We start from the raw sequence: 16,300 nt of genomic DNA on the forward strand, positions 1-16,300 counted from the left end.
GTCGGCAACCATTGCCGACTTCAGTCTGTTCATCGTGGTCTTCCCACGATGAACACGCCGGCCAAACGGCCAGCGAAACCCCCGCAAGCCCCCCGCTCTTTCCTCTTCCCTCTTCCCCTCTCTCCCTCTCCCTCTCTCCCTCTCTCTCTCCCTTTCTCTTTTCTCTGAGAGCCCATCCCTTTCTCTTCATTTTCCCCTCTTCTAGAGACGGTCGCCGGAGCCGTAGGCGTCGCCGGAGCCGCCATCGCCGCCGGGGAACCACTCGTCGACGACCGGAGGTGAGGAAAACAACCTATCTATTTGTTCTATGAATTTAAGGGGAGAGAAAAGATGGGGAGCCATTCGGTTTTACCTTCCCCTGTTTCGGGAAAGATTTGGTGAATTTTGGCCGGCCGACGGTGGCCGGTCGGGGTCAATCCGGCGGAAATGAGTTCGGCCGGAGGTGGGTGAACGGGGGCCGAGCTTCCAGCCCCGGTCTCCCTCTCTTTCCTCCCTTTTCTTCCTCTCTCTCTCTCTCCTTCTTCTCTTCTTCTTCCCTTCCGCCGCCTGTGACAGCATCGTGGCCGGCGGCGGCTGGCCGAGCGCCGCCGCCGAGGGCCACGGTCGGCCACCGAGGGCCGACCGGAACCACCAGCCACCCCCCCCCCCCCCCTTCTTCCTTTCCCTCTTCTTCTTCTTCTTTTTCTTCTTCTCTTCCTTCTTCTTCTTCTCTTTCTTCTTCTTCTTCTTTCTTCGGTCTGGGTGTTTTTCCTTGCTTTGAAATCCGTGCCTTAATGGTGAACCAGACTTTGAACCGGGTCTAAACTGTGAACCGGTTCCACCTATTCCGTGAATGGGTTCTGATTAGGGTCTGAATCTGAGTCAAGAATTTGGGTTGGAAAATCTGTGTTGGGCTGAGTTGAACCAAATTGGATCTGTGGGCTGGGTTGGTTTGGGCCCGAGATCTGATCTGGGCCTGTAATCTGGTTTGGTTCAATTGGGCCCAATCTGTTTTGGGCCACAATCGGCTGTGAGTTTAAAGGGTTCTGATTTTGGGTTTTAGTTTACTTGTTCTTAGGGTCTAAGTCTGATATTAGGGGCTCATTTTAGGGATCTATGAACTTAAGGGTTTAAGGGATTAGAAATAGTTTAAATTATGTTTCTTAGTTAATTAAATAATTAATGTTTGTGTTTTAATCAGGGGTTCGTGATATTTGTGGCAGGAATTTTTAAGCGAACCCAGGTAGGTGGCCTATTGCTTTAAAGTAGAATTTTAACATGTATCTTGCATATGTTGGTGTTATGTTTTATTATTGGCAATATGTGTTAGAATTAGAATTAAATATTTAATTTCATAAACTGTTATGTGCTTTATTATTGGGAGCATAATCATGAATTTGATTTGGAAATTTACGATGTGGAAAATTTATTTATTGATTTTTAAAGACCGCGTGACTATAGTCTAGACCCCGCCAATGGGATGATACGTTGGTCCTGTCGACTTGTACTGAGGAACTGGTTCCGACACCGCGACCACCGGTGATAGAATAGTGGCGGCACAGGGGTGCGTTTTGCTCTTCGGAGCGGCTCAGTGGAGCGTGAGTTTGGCACCAGGGGGTGCGGCACAGTGGTGCGTTGGCTCAGTGGAGCGTGAGTTTGGCACCAGGGGGTGCGGCACAGTGGTGCGTTGGCTCAGTGGAGCGGCTCTTCGGAGAGTTGTATTGGCACTTCGGTGTAACCATGCCACTGGGTGATGTGGCCGTAGTCATGCGGTTGAGTTATTTTGAGTCTCGGATCGGGTTTACAGATTATGGTGTGGATTTTTGGATTTATGAGTTTAGCTGCTTTTATATGCATTATGACATGTTTTATGATGACTTTATTGCATGATGTCGCCTACTGAGCTGTTAGCTCACTCCTACTATTTACATTTTTTCAGGTGATGACATGTGATTATGGGGATTACGGGATGGAGTGATCATGATGTAGTTAGCTAGTAGATATGGATTTTCTTTTGTCTTATGTATATATATGGACATTTGATATGAAAACTGGAATTTATCTTTAATTAGTTATTGATGGTTGATCTGATTTATCTGCCTTGCGTGCCTGCGGGGTCCGCCCTGCAGGTGCGCGGCGTCTGCTCGCGCCCCGGGCCCCGGGTTCGGGGCGTGACATTACATTGCTTGATATTTCTCTGCTAGTTGTCTGTTTCATGCGTACTCCAAGAAAATCATATTTCCATGTTTTGTTTCTTATCAAATAATATTATGGTTTCTATACCATGATGACTCAAAAAGTTCTTTTTTTTTTAAGGAAAAAGGTCAAAAACTTTGGAAGAGATGACCATGTGGTATTATATAAACTAGTACTTGGCACGAGCAATGCACATCCTTCATTTAAAAGGGAAACATTACGTGAAGCGCTGTGATACTGTGAGATACGGGCTGAAGTCGGCAGCGCCAGCCGACTTCAGCCCCATTCTTCTTTTGGGAAGAGCCGGAGCAGAGGATCGCGATGGCGATCCTCTCCGGTTCCTCCGGGGACAAACGGGGCAAGGGCGCCGCGGGTATCCCGCGGCACCCCCCCTCCGGTCAATCCGGGGCCAACCGCGGCCGCGGATTTCGCTCGACCGCCGCGAAAATCGATTTTCGCGGCGGAGAGCCGTTACGAGGGGGGGTTGATAAAAACCCCCCATTTTCTACTCAATCGGTCACCTCCGAGCCCCCTTTTCCTCCTCCTCCTCCCTCCTTCCCTCCTCCTCTCCTTGGTGACCGGCGTGCCCTCCCGTCCGATCAACCGTCCGAAGCCCCTTCGTGGGCCATCCCCTGTTCCAAGATTTGTTTTGGCTGTCGGAAAGCCCCACCGCCGTCGCCGCCACTTGACCACCGGACTGAGCCCCCTGCGGCCGGGATCCGCCGCCTCCGTCGACCGCCGGTAAGCCCCTTCCTTGGCTCTTCGTTCCATTGCCATTTATCCTTGATTTTTCCCTTTGTTTTGGCCCCAAACCGAGACCATGCTCGGTTGTCTTCATGCCCGTCGTCGCAGCGACCGCCGGCCGCCGCTGCGGTCGGCTGGCCGTCGACCGGGCGACTCAAAAAGTTCTTGGCACGAGCAATGCACATCCTTCATTTAAAAGGGAAACATTACATGAAGCGCTGTGATACTGTAAGATACGGGCTGAAGTCGGCAGCGCCAGCCGACTTCAGCCCCATTCTTCTTTTGGGAAGAGCCAGAGCAGAGGATCGCGATGGCGATCCTCTCCGGTTCCTCCGGGGACAAACGGGGCAAGGGCGCCGCGGGATACCCCTCCGGTCAATCCGGGGCCAACCGCGGCCGCGGATTTCGCTTGACCGCCGCGATTTTCGCGGCGGAGAGCCGTTACGAGGGGGGGTTGATAAAAACCCCCCATTTTCTACTCAATCGGTCACCTCCGAGCCCCCTTTTCCTCCTCCTCCTCCCTCCTTCCCTCCTCCTCTCCTTGGTGACCGGCGTGCCCTCCCGTCCGATCAACCGTCCGAAGCCCCTTCGTGGGCCATCCCCTGTTCCAAGATTTGTTTTGGCTGTCGGAAAGCCCCACCGCCGTCGCCGCCACTTGACCACCGGACTGAGCCCCCTGCGGCCGGGATCCGCCGCCTCCGTCGACCGCCGGTAAGCCCCTTCCTTGGCTCTTCGTTCCATTGCCATTTATCCTTGATTTTTCCCTTTGTTTTGGCCCCAAACCGAGACCATGCTCGGTTGTCTTCATGCCCGTCGCCGCAGCGACCGTCGGCCGCCGCTGCGGTCGGCTGGCCGTCGACCGGGCGACTCAAAAAGTTCTTGGCACGAGCAATGCACATCCTTCATTTAAAAGGGAAACATTACGTGAAGCGCTGTGATACTGTGAGATACGGGCTGAAGTCGGCAGCGCCAGCCGACTTCAGCCCCATTCTTCTTTTGGGAAGAGCCGGAGCAGAGGATCGCGATGGCGATCCTCTTCGGTTCCTCCGGGGACAAACGGGGCAAGGGCGCCGCGGGTATCCCGCGGCACCCCCCCTCCGGTCAATCCGGGGCCAACCGCGGCCGCGGATTTCGCTCGACCGCCGCGATTTTCGCGGCGGAGAGCCGTTACGAGGGGGGTTTGATAAAAACCCCCCATTTTCTACTCAATCGGTCACCTCCGAGCCCCCTTTTCCTCCTCCTCCTCCCTCCTTCCCTCCTCCTCTCCTTGGTGACCGGCGTGCCCTCCCGTCCGATCAACCGTCCGAAGCCCCTTCGTGGGCCATCCCCTGTTCCAAGATTTGTTTTGGCTGTCGGAAAGCCCCACCGCCGTCGCCGCCACTTGACCACCGGACTGAGCCCCCTGCGGCCGGGATCCGCCGCCTCCGTCGACCGCCGGTAAGCCCCTTCCTTGGCTCTTCGTTCCATTGCCATTTATCCTTGATTTTTTCCTTTGTTTTGGCCCCAAACCGAGACCATGCTCGGTTGTCTTCATGCCCGTCGCCGCAGCGACCGCCGGCCGCCGCTGCGGTCGGCTGGCCGTCGACCGGGCGACTCAAAAAGTTCTTGGCACGAGCAATGCACATCCTTCATTTAAAAGGGAAACATTACGTGAAGCGCTGTGATACTGTGAGATACGGGCTGAAGTCGGCAGCGCCAGCCGACTTCAGCCCCATTCTTGTTTTGGGAAGAGCCGGAGCAGAGGATCGCGATGGCGATCCTCTTCGGTTCCTCCGGGGACAAACGGGGCTAGGGCGCCGCGGGTATCCCGCGGCACCCCCCCTCCGGTCAATCCGGGGCCAACCGCGGCCGCGGATTTCGCTCGACCGCCGCGATTTTCGCGGCGGAGAGCCGTTACGAGGGGGGGTTGATAAAAACCCCCCATTTTCTACTCAATCGGTCACCTCCGAGCCCCCTTTTCCTCCTCCTCCTCCCTCCTTCCCTCCTCCTCTCCTTGGTGACCGGCGTGCCCTCCCGTCCGATCAACCGTCCGAAGCCCCTTCGTGGGCCATCCCCTGTTCCAAGATTTGTTTTGGCTGTCGGAAAGCCCCACCGCCGTCGCCGCCACTTGACCACCGGACTGAGCCCCCTGCGGCCGGGATCCGCCGCCTCCGTCGACCGCCGGTAAGCCCCTTCCTTGGCTCTTCGTTCCATTGCCATTTATCCTTGATTTTTCCCTTTGTTTTGGCCCCAAACCGAGACCATGCTCGGTTGTCTTCATGCCCGTCGTCGCAGCGACCGCCGGCCGCCGCTGCGGTCGGCTGGCCGTCGACCGGGCGACTCAAAAAGTTCTTGGCACGAGCAATGCACATCCTTCATTTAAAAGGGAAATATTACGTGAAGCGCTGTGATACTGTGAGATACGGGCTGAAGTCGGCAGCGCCAGCCGACTTCAGCCCCATGCTTCTTTTGGGAAGAGCCGGAGCAGAGGATCGCGATGGCGATCCTCTCCGGTTCCTCCGGGGACAAACGGGGCAAGGGCGCCGCGGGTATCCCGCGGCACCCCCCCTCCGGTCAATCCGGGGCCAACCGCGGCCGCGGATTTCGCTCGACCGCCGCGATTTTCGCGGCGGAGAGCCGTTACGAGGGGGGTTGATAAAAACCCCCCATTTTCTACTCAATCGGTCACCTCCGAGCCCCCTTTTCCTCCTCCTCCTCCCTCCTTCCCTCCTCCTCTCCTTGGTGACCGGCGTGCCCTCCCGTCCGATCAACCGTCCGAAGCCCCTTCGTGGGCCATCCCCTGTTCCAAGATTTGTTTTGGCTGTCGGAAAGCCCCACCGCCGTCGCCGCCACTTGACCACCGGACGGAGCCCCCTGCGGCCGGGATCCGCCGCCTCCGTCGACCGCCGGTAAGCCCCTTCCTTGGCTCTTCGTTCCATTGCCATTTATCCTTGATTTTTCCCTTTGTTTTGGCCCCAAAACGAGACCATGCTCGGTTGTCTTCATGCCCGTCGTCGCAGCGACCGCCGGCCGCCGCTGCGGTCGGCTGGCCGTCGACCGGGCGACTCAAAAAGTTCTTAGCACGAGCAATGCACATCCTTCATTTAAAAGGGAAACGTTACATGAAGCGCTGTGATACTGTGAGATACGGGCTGAAGTCGGCAGCGCCTGCCGACTTCAGCCCCATTCTTCTTTTGGGAAGAGCCGGAGCAGAGGATCGCGATGGCGATCCTCTCCGGTTCCTCCGGGGACAAACGGGGCAAGGGCGCCGCGGGTATCCCGCGACACCCCCCCTCCGGTCAATCCGAGGCCAACCGCGGCCGCGGATTTCGCTCGACCGCCGCGATTTTCGCGGCGGAGAGCCGTTACGAGGGGGGTTGATAAAAACCCCCCATTTTCTACTCAATCGGTCACCTCCGAGCCCCCTTTTCCTCCTCCTCCTCCCTCCTTCCCTCCTCCTCTCCTTGGTGACCGGCGTGCCCTCCCGTCCAATCAACCGTCCGAAACCCCTTCGTGGGCCATCCCCTGTTCCAAGATTTGTTTTGGCTGTCGGAAAGCCCCACCGCCGTCGCCGCCACTTGATCACCGGACTGAGCCCCCTGCGGCCGGGATCCGCCGCCTCCGTCGACCGCCGGTAAGCCCCTTCCTTGGCTCTTCGTTCCATTGCCATTTATCCTTGATTTTTCCCTTTGTTTTGGCCCCAAATCGAGACCATGCTCGGTTGTCTTCATGCCCGTCGCCGCAGCGACCGCCGGCCGCCGCTGCGGTCGGCTGGCCGTCGACCGGGCGACTCAAAAAGTTCTTGGCACGAGCAATGCACATCCTTCATTTAAAAGGGAAACATTACGTGAAGCGCTGTGATACTGTGAGATACGGGCTGAAGTCGGCAGCGCCAGCCGACTTCAGCCCCATTCTTCTTTTGGGAAGAGCCGGAGCAGAGGATCGCGATGGCGATCCTCTCCGGTTCCTCCGGGGACAAACGGGGCAAGGGCGCCGCGGGTATCCCGCGGCACCCCCCCTCCGGTCAATCCGGGGCCAACCGCGGCCGCGGATTTCGCTCGACCGCCGCGATTTTCGCGGCGGAGAGCCGTTACGAGGGGGGTTGATAAAAACCCCCCATTTTCTACTCAATCGGTCACCTCCGAGCCCCCTTTTCCTCCTCCTCCTCCCTCCTTCCCTCCTCCTCTCCTTGGTGACCGGCGTGCCCTCCCGTCCGATCAACCGTCCGAAGCCCCTTCGTGGGCCATCCCCTGTTCCAAGATTTGTTTTGGCTGTCGGAAAGCCCCACCGCCGTCGCCGCCACTTGACCACCGGACTGAGCCCCCTGCGGCCGGGATCCGCCGCCTCCGTCGACCGCCGGTAAGCCCCTTCTTTGGCTCTTCGTTCCATTGCCATTTATCCTTGATTTTTCCCTTTGTTTTGGCCCCAAACCGAGACCATGCTCGGTTGTCTTCATGCCCGTCGTCGCAGCGACCGCCGGCCGCCGCTGCGGTCGGCTGGCCGTCGATCGGGCGACTCAAAAAGTTCTTGGCACGAGCAATGCACATCCTTCATTTAAAAGGGAAATATTACGTGAAGCGCTGTGATACTGTGAGATACGGGCTGAAGTCGGCAGCGCCAGCCGACTTCTGCCCCATTCTTCTTTTGGGAAGAGCCGGAGCAGAGGATCGCGATGGCGATCCTCTCCGGTTCCTCCGGGGACAAACGGGGCAAGGGCGCCGCGGGTATCCCGCGGCACCCCCCCTCCGGTCAATCCGGGGCCAACCGCGGCCGCGGATTTCGCTCGACCGCCGCGATTTTCGCGGCGGAGAGCCGTTACGAGGGGGGGTTGATAAAAACCCCCATTTTCTACTCAATCGGTCACCTCCGAGCCCCCTTTTCCTCCTCCTCCTCCCTCCTTCCCTCCTCCTCTCCTTGGTGACCGGCGTGCCCTCCCGTCCGATCAACCGTCCGAAGCCCCTTCGTGGGCCATCCCCTGTTCCAAGATTTTTTTTGGCTGTCGGAAAGCCCCACCGCCGTCGCTGCCACTTGACCACCGGACTGAGCCCCCTGCGGCCGGGATCCGCCGCCTCCGTCGACCGCCGGTAAGCCCCTTCCTTGGCTCTTCGTTCCATTGCCATTTATCCTTAATTTTTCCCTTTGTTTTGGCCCCAAACCGAGACCATGCTCGGTTGTCTTCATGCCCATCGCCGCAGCGACCGCCGGCCGCCGCTGCGGTCGGCTGGCCGTCGACCGGGCGACTCAAAAAGTTCTTGGCACGAGCAATGCACATCCTTCATTTAAAAGGGAAACATTCCGTGAAACGCTGTGATACTGTGAGATACGGGCTGAAGTCGGCAGCGCCAGCCGACTTCAGCCCCATTCTTCTTTTGGGAAGAGCCGGAGCAGAGGATCGCGATGGCGATCCTCTTCGGTTCCTCCGGGGACAAATGGGGCCAGGGCGCCGCGGGTATCCCGCGGCACCCCCCCTCCGGTCAATCCGGGGCCAACCGCGGCCGCGGATTTCGCTCGACCGCCGCGATTTTCGCGGCGGAGAGCTGTTACGAGGGGGGTTGATAAAAACCCCCCATTTTCTACTCAATCGGTCACCTCCGAGCCCCCTTTTCCTCCTCCTCCTCCCTCCTTCCCTCCTCCTCTCCTTGGTGACCGGCGTGCCCTCCCGTCCGATCAACCGTCCGAAGCCCCTTCGTGGGCCATCCCCTGTTCCAAGATTTGTTTTGGCTGTCGGAAAGCCCCACCGCCGTCGCCTCCACTTGACCACCGGACTGAGCCCCCTGCGGCCGGGATCCGCCGCCTCCGTCGACCGCCGGTAAGCCCCTTCTTTGGCTCTTCGTTCCATTGCCATTTATCCTTGATTTTTTCCTTTGTTTTGGCCCCAAACCGAGACCATGCTCGGTTGTCTTCATGCCCGTCGCCGCAGCGACCGCCGGCCGCCGCTGCGGTCGGCTGGCCGTCGACGGGGCGACTCAAAAAGTTCTTGGCACGAGCAATGCACATCCTTCATTTAAAAGGGAAACATTACGTGAAGCGCTGTGATACTGTGAGATACGGGCTGAAGTCGGCAGCGCCAGCCGACTTCAGCCCCATTCTTCTTTTGGGAAGAGCCGGAGCAGAGGATCGCGATGGCGATCCTCTCCGGTTCCTCCGGGGACAAACGGGGCAAGGGCGCCGCGGGTATCCCGCGGCACCCCCCCTCCGGTCAATCCGGGGCCAACCGCGGCCGCGGATTTCGCTCGACCGCCGCGATTTTCGCGGCGGAGAGCCGTTACGAGGGGGGGTTGATAAAAACCCCCATTTTCTACTCAATCGGTCACCTCCGAGCCCCCTTTTCCTCCTCCTCCTCCCTCCTTCCCTCCTCCTCTCCTTGGTGACCGGCGTGCCCTCCCGTCCGATCAACCGTCCGAAGCCCCTTCGTGGGCCATCCCCTGTTCCAAGATTTGTTTTGGCTGTCGGAAAGCCCCACCGCCGTCGCTGCCACTTGACCACCGGACTGAGCCCCCTGCGGCCGGGATCCGCCGCCTCCGTCGACCGCCGATAAGCCCCTTCTTTGGCTCTTCGTTCCATTGCCATTTATCCTTGATTTTTCCCTTTGTTTTGGCCCCAAACCGAGACCATGCTCGGTTGTCTTCATGCCCGTCGCCGCAGCGACCGCCGGCCGCTGCTGCGGTCGGCTGGCCGTCGACCGAGCGACGGCCCCCCCCCCCCCCCCCCGGCCACCCAGGCCAACCACCCCGCCGATCCCCCTTCCTCTTCCGTTCTCCCATCTCCCCTGTCCGTGGGGAGCTCGGTGAGGAAGAAGGCCCACTGTGGGCCGTGAGCACTGTGATGGGCCGTTGGGCCCTGTCCACTGCAGGCCCAACTTGGGCCCAATCCAGTCCAGTTGGGCCCAGTTCAGATCCGAGTCCGGAACCGAACCCGGATCCGGCCAATAAATAGAATTGTAGTTAAGCCAGAATATTATTTTAAAAAAAGATCTTCTGTAATTTGTATTTGATCCCTATAGGAAAGATTTATTACATAAATGTCCCCAACTATATTTGCTTGGTCCCTTTACTCAAGCTTTATACAAAATAGCACTATATAATTAGGTATTGGCCCCTAAAATGAATTTTTATAAATAAACTAATTAGAGGCCAACCTTGGGAGTCCTGTTGGGCCGAGTCCAGTAGTATTATTTTTGGATTTTGCTTAGCTCTGAAATTTACAAAAAATTAATTAAATGTTAACAGGCGAACCTGATTCGCCTACCTGAAGTAGGAATTAAGCGAGAAGAGGTAAGTAACCCAATACTTCAAGTGTGATTTCCAAATTGTTTGATAAACTGATTAAGTTTCGACATATGTTTTGTATTCAATAAAATGGGTTAGGCATGTTAAATTTTATTTGAAAAACATGTTATATGCTCTTGTTTTCCTTTTTGAATTTTAAATCATATCAATCCTTTTTGTTTTCCTTTTCAAATTTTAAATCATATTTTTATGAGGTCTTTGATGGAATGGCTGAAAGATTGGCATTCAGTTGATTTTTTTAAGATTCGATTAATTTATGCACTGTAGATTTTTTCTTTTTAATCTCCTGAGTTCTTGTTCAGTTTGGTAACGCCGGCAAAACAATGGGTAGAAGAAAAGCGGAAAGAGAGATCAGAGAGACTAGAGAGATGACAGAGACACGAGAGAGAAGTGTGACTTTTGAAGATGTAAACTGGGTAAGAAAATCTTTTCACTCATCTTAACGACCTTTTTCCTGTTTTCTCTGTTTTCCTTAATTTCCCCCCCCTTTTTTTTTGCGAATTCTTGCAAGAATTGCTTCCCTTCTACTTAATAGCTACGATGACGTCAAACTTGGTGCATAAATCTTATGATACCAAGTTGTTGGAAACTTGGTATAGTAATTTTAGTAGTTTCTGAGTAATGAATTTTGCTTTTGTTTCATAGTTATTATCCAGTTTTGACTCTTGCTGTTACAGAAGAGCAGGTGGTCCCAGAGTCTGCAACTGAAGAATTTAGTGATATGGTAGATGACCTAATCTCTTGATTGGTAATTGGGGATTTGTTCAATGAATTGATATCTTTTGATTTAATGTGGGCATGTAAAACCGTAACGACCAATGACCACTTCCTCTGTTTGAACTGGGATGAAGTATCATTAGTCTTTAGTCCTGATTGTTGTTATTCTCTCAATCTAAACTAAAGAAATTTAGAGGTAGGACAAGGAAAAAATATAAATGCGAGTAAATTGAACAAACTTTCAGTTGGCCCGTGGGGATTCAGAAGAATAGTAAAATAAGTTGATTTTTGTAACTGTTACATTGCTTGGTATTTCTCTGCTAGTTGTCTGTTTCATGCGTACTCCTAGAAAATCATATTTCCATGTTTTGTTTCCTAATTTAGATATTTAGTTCTGCTGGCATGGCCATCTTGTTACAGGAGAATGATCATTCATTGTTTTCTTGAGAGAATAGCATTGAGAAATTAAAAGATAAAGAAATTCAATGGTGGAATGCTACATAGTCGACTGAAGATTAATAACAGGCATCTCCACATTTGTTAAAAACAATGTGTTCATGCTGTGAACAGAGAGAGTAGAATGTGGTTCATGTTCATGCGTGGAATGCTTGCTTTCTGCACATATTATGTTTAACTTGGGCGGTTGAAGAGCAGAAGTGGTCCCTTTTCCTATAGAATGTTCCATACCATGATAAGCAGACAGCTCTCGTATGGTCAAGATTGAACCTGTTAAGAGAAAATGGTGAATATCAAAGCAAACTATACTTTATTAATTGCAAGTTGGAAGTCATGGATATTTCTTAGATTAGGTCCGTGTACGCTAGTTTCAGAGATCAAACAACAAGCATGTTTCCAGATGTGAAAGGAAGGACACCGAAGTTGGAATTTGTTTTCTTACTGGGCTGTCATGTTGTACATGCTTTAGCTTGAGGACAAGTTAAATGTCATCCTTATAATTATGTAATTCTGTTTGATATATTACTTGTATTGGCCACCTTCTGTCCTCAATGGCTCACCTTGTATGCTAATCGAACTTCTAAACAATAGAGAATCCATGTTGGCAAATTAGATCTTCTGTCTCCTTTCTCTCAATCTCACTTTTCTTCAAGTCTACCATGTAGTGATCTTGAATCCTGATAATTAATCAAGATTCTAGAAACATAAAGGTAAGCTCATGACCTTAGTTGTTAACTTTCTATTACAATGCATGGTGTGCTGTGGCTTTATTTACAACATCTTCCTAACCCCTCCCAATGAAAAGGTAAGATCATGGACAACAAAATCAACTTTAGGATTAGTGACAAATTCATTCTTTGTTATATTGGTGTTTTACTTTTACCTTCCAAAAATTAAATTTCTTGGAACATAACAAGTTAGTCTCTAGGTTAGTTTGCTTTTGCAAGGTTAATTGTTTAAATGCTAATAAGCTCTCTCTCATATCCGTATTTGCATATCATTCAAGTGTTGTGAAATTTCTAGGAAGAACTTATATGACATGAACACCAATATCTACATAAGAAATAATTATCTCACCCTCACTGGAAATGTATTTTATGTTCTAATTTTATTTTCAGGTAAAGAATATGATTGAGCGCTGCCTTATGTTGTACATGAACCAGAAACAAACTGTGGAAACTCTGTGGAAGGAACAAAAAATAGAACGTGTATTGACTGAAACTGGTACTTCCATGGAAAACCATCTTTCTTTCACTTGAGATGAACTTGAATTTTACATAAAACATGGTTATATTTTAACTTTTATCGTTCGCCCCCTACAATTCTTTTTCCTGGAAATCTAGATTATGATCATAAATTGTTCTTTTTAATATCTATCTGCTTTTTTCATCAAGTTGTGAAGTCCATTTGTAGTAGTTCTTCATGTCCGGCTATCTTTTGTAAACTGTAGATGGAACCTGATGACCTTAAAATGATGATGCATTTGTATTTATGATCAGGATTGAATCATTGAGCTCAAAGAGAGAAAAAAACAGAGAAAAAAAATGGAGTACAGAAATAACCGCAAAACTTGACTATCATAGAGTATTCTGCTAATAGTAACTATTTAGGTATTATTTATAGCTTAACTGCCTCTCTAGATTCTCTCTCTCTACATTAAGAGACCTATAACTTTTTTCAGATAAAAAATAACCAATGACTCTTCTGAAAATAACAAAAGTAGGATTCCCATGGAATCATATACAGAAAGCCATCAAAATCACCATAAAATTCATTGTTAGCGTCTTTGAGAATTTCTGTCACATAACATATTGCTAAAGTAGACTCAGAGACTCTAATCCTGCTTAAAATATGACGTAAAAACCAACCTAATTAAGTACCTGAGTGTTTACAATTTAAATTAAAAAAAAATCTAACTTATTCTAAATCAGTTAGCTGAAGAATGCAAATCACAAGTTCTATTTATCATTTTTTTTCCTCTTAGTTCTATCTAATGTAAGTCCTGCACCATGGTCTTGAGATCACCTTGACAACTCAAGTTGGGCTCCCCCGTCCCCCCCCCCCCCCCCCCCCCACCCAACCCACCCAAAAAAAAAAGTAGACTATTGGTGAAAATTACAGTTTGACCTCTAGGACAGAAATTATCAACTCTTTAATGCTTAGAAGCAGGCAAGGATATCAAAAGATAAATATTCTAAATTGCATCAGATGCTCTTGTCATTATAGTTTTGGGTTAAGTAAAATGAAGGAAGAAATCTCTTCTCTTACCAATCAAATAAATAAAGATCACTTAATCCTTTCAGTTGAATAATCAACTTGCTTCCTGATCAAAGAAGCTGCAAATGTCAATGAACTACAAGAAAAAAATCTATCTTGAAACTCTACTGTATCTGATCTACCATGAGATCATGGAAATTCATTGAACTGATAAGTGAAAGCAATCATCAAATAAAGGGAAAGCAGAAGCTAGAACAAAAGGTTAAGTGAATAGTTGGAGATTGTCAATGATATCAATGGGGTGATTTGAAGGCCTCGGACCTTATATTCCCATTCAATGTTTAGCCATTGCAGACATGATCTAAGGGAACTTGGAGTATGCACCAAACTCCTCTTAAAATCCTAGCCACATAGCTCAGGGTCCTGAACAGCCTGTAACTGGACAATAGAATTGAGGAGCACAGAGCTCGGCTTTCTTGATTGACGTGTAAAATTGTGAAGAACATGTAGATATCCAAAGCTCCTAAGGCCTTTTCTTTAATGGTTTCTTTATCTAAACTATGAATTTGAAAGATTTTTTTGACTCAAAGATATGTCCCTTTGGCACTTTGGTGTATCTAATGGTAGAAATCAGGTGTCAGATCCATTCCACACTTAAATTGGAATATTAGATATGTATAATCCTGATCTGCAATCATTTCCAGTATCGTGCTAATGTCATATTGATATTGGTTATCTGTACCAGAAAAGTACTGATATGGTGGATCCAAATCCAAAATTGACCCATCAGATCCTTTTTCAATCTAATGGTGCCTTTATGCTGCATCATACCCTAGTCAAACTTTACCAAACATAGCAAGTTGTATTTGGCTGGGTGATCTGATGCAGCAAACTACATCAAGCCATTGCAGAAATTAATCCCAAACCCTGTACAGATGTGCTAGCAGCCTAATAATCCTCTATGATCTCATACTTCTAGGAAATACAGCATTAGAGCCTATAGCCTAAAAACCATTCAAATTAATTGCTTTGGAATTAAACACCATTACTCTTTTCCTAATGGAACAAAAGAATTTATGAAGAAAATAACAAAATCTGGATTCATGGAGGATCCTATGTAGAAAACCACCAAAATCAACATAAAAATAATTTTGAGCATAAATAAAATATCCTAATTCTTACACTTAAAGGAGGATTTAAAATCTCTGATCCTATTAAAATAGGTCTGTAAAACCCGATAAGACATCCCTAAAAGTCAGTCAATTATATATGAAATATATATAATTTTTACATACTTTGAAACAACTAATGAAGGGCCATTAATTTAGAAAATAACAGCAAATTAACCCCTTAAACTGAACACCATCAACTCTTCAAGACTAAAGTAACAGAAAATAAATCTTTAATAAAATTAAAGACTTAAACCTAATCTAACTTGGACCATTATACATAGCAAAAATAATCTAATTCACATAACTTGTATCTTGAAACTATTTTTGTTTCATCTAGTCATCTAGCAAGGAGCCATTGCCAAACTTGTGTTTGCAGGTTAGGAAAGAGAACAGGACCTAAGCTAACATAGATGTTGTGAAGGACATGAAAGAAGTTGCAATAACCAATATGTTAGGCGTGGGAATCCAAGTCGACCCAAAAGGTTAACAGATCCCGCTGAAGGTTTTAAAACCATAGTATGGGGTGACAGCGCAGGTAAACAGAAGGAAAAAGAATTAAAAACACCTTTAAGCTTCATCCCAAGTGGTGCCAATGACACCGGGTTGATTCAGGTCTGATTCAGTCCAGTTCTGTCTGAAGTGCATGACATCTAGCTGACAAAATGATTTCCCACTTCATCATTGCAGAAAATTAATATTTGTTCTTGGAAGTGTGTTAGTATACCCTGATCCTTTCAAGCCATCAAGAGTCTATTACGTATCTAAAGTGCAGGGCATCTACCTGACACAAACATGTTACCAGAAGTCCAAGAAACATTTGAATAGAACCAGCAATAGCTTATTATGTGGAAAAGGTTTGATAGTTTTTGTTATGATCAATATTTTCCTTATGATCTAGCACCAGTTTGGGCGTGTCATTGCATGGAAGCTTTCCTGTCAATATGAATGGGTTACTTGTTGAATGTACCAACACAATGAAGAGTGAAAACTGCCTTTTCCCCCATATGTTTTGCTCAGTATTTGTGGTTGTCCTTCCATATATTTATTAGATTGTATTAAATCATAATCTTCCTTAGATTTTAAGATCCTTTTTTTTCTTTTTGAATTTGCAAATGGAATATGCATTCTTATGGATTTTTTTGTATTATATGAACATATAATCTGCAATATTTTTCTCACTGAATTAAGCTGGTATACTTAAAGAAAAGACGGGAACTTATATTTTAGGAAATTTCTGTTAACTAAAAGTCTCCTCTCTTTTATATTGTACAGTAAAACATGTAACGTAAGAAAGAATATAGAGATTGTTTATCTGATATGCATTTTCCCTAATGTTTAATATTTTTCTCCACTTTCAGTATGGGAGCGGCTTCAGCAAGATAATCCTGACTTTTTTAGGGTATATTATGTCAGGCTACTTCTAAAAGGCCAGTTAGCTTTTTTCAATATGCTCCTTGAGAAGCAGGCTAATAGCATGGGTAAAAATTTTTCCATCTGTAATTGCTTTGCCTAGAGATTCTTCTTCCATATGGGTACTTTTTTATTTATGCA

At 48.9% G+C, this 16,300-nt stretch overlaps 1 protein-coding gene across 2 annotated transcripts in view; it reads left to right on the plus strand.

Annotated features, from left to right (window-relative positions):
* Nucleotides 1–73: 73 nt before the first annotated feature.
* LOC120104023 (uncharacterized) overlaps nucleotides 74–16,300 on the plus strand; it is a 57,327-nt gene continuing 41,100 nt past the window's right edge. The window contains exons 1-6 of one of the 2 annotated variants that reach the window (XM_088708964.1): nucleotides 74–278; nucleotides 1,181–1,222; nucleotides 1,919–1,964; nucleotides 10,490–10,603; nucleotides 12,479–12,584; nucleotides 16,108–16,227. In XM_088708964.1, coding sequence (XP_088565090.1) covers nucleotides 1,935–1,964; nucleotides 10,490–10,603; nucleotides 12,479–12,584; nucleotides 16,108–16,227 — 370 coding nt within the window. In that variant the 5' untranslated portion in view covers nucleotides 74–278; nucleotides 1,181–1,222; nucleotides 1,919–1,934. Of the gene's footprint in view, nucleotides 279–1,180; nucleotides 1,223–1,918; nucleotides 1,965–10,489; nucleotides 10,604–12,478; nucleotides 12,585–16,107; nucleotides 16,228–16,300 lie in introns of those variants that run through there. The other variant, XM_039129702.2, reaches the window with a different exon arrangement.

This window comes from Phoenix dactylifera, chromosome 12, assembly GCF_051530095.1.
Source record: "Phoenix dactylifera cultivar Ajwa chromosome 12, Ajwa_hap1_PhDact_Kaust_v1.1, whole genome shotgun sequence".
NCBI lineage: Eukaryota > Viridiplantae > Streptophyta > Magnoliopsida > Arecales > Arecaceae > Phoenix > Phoenix dactylifera.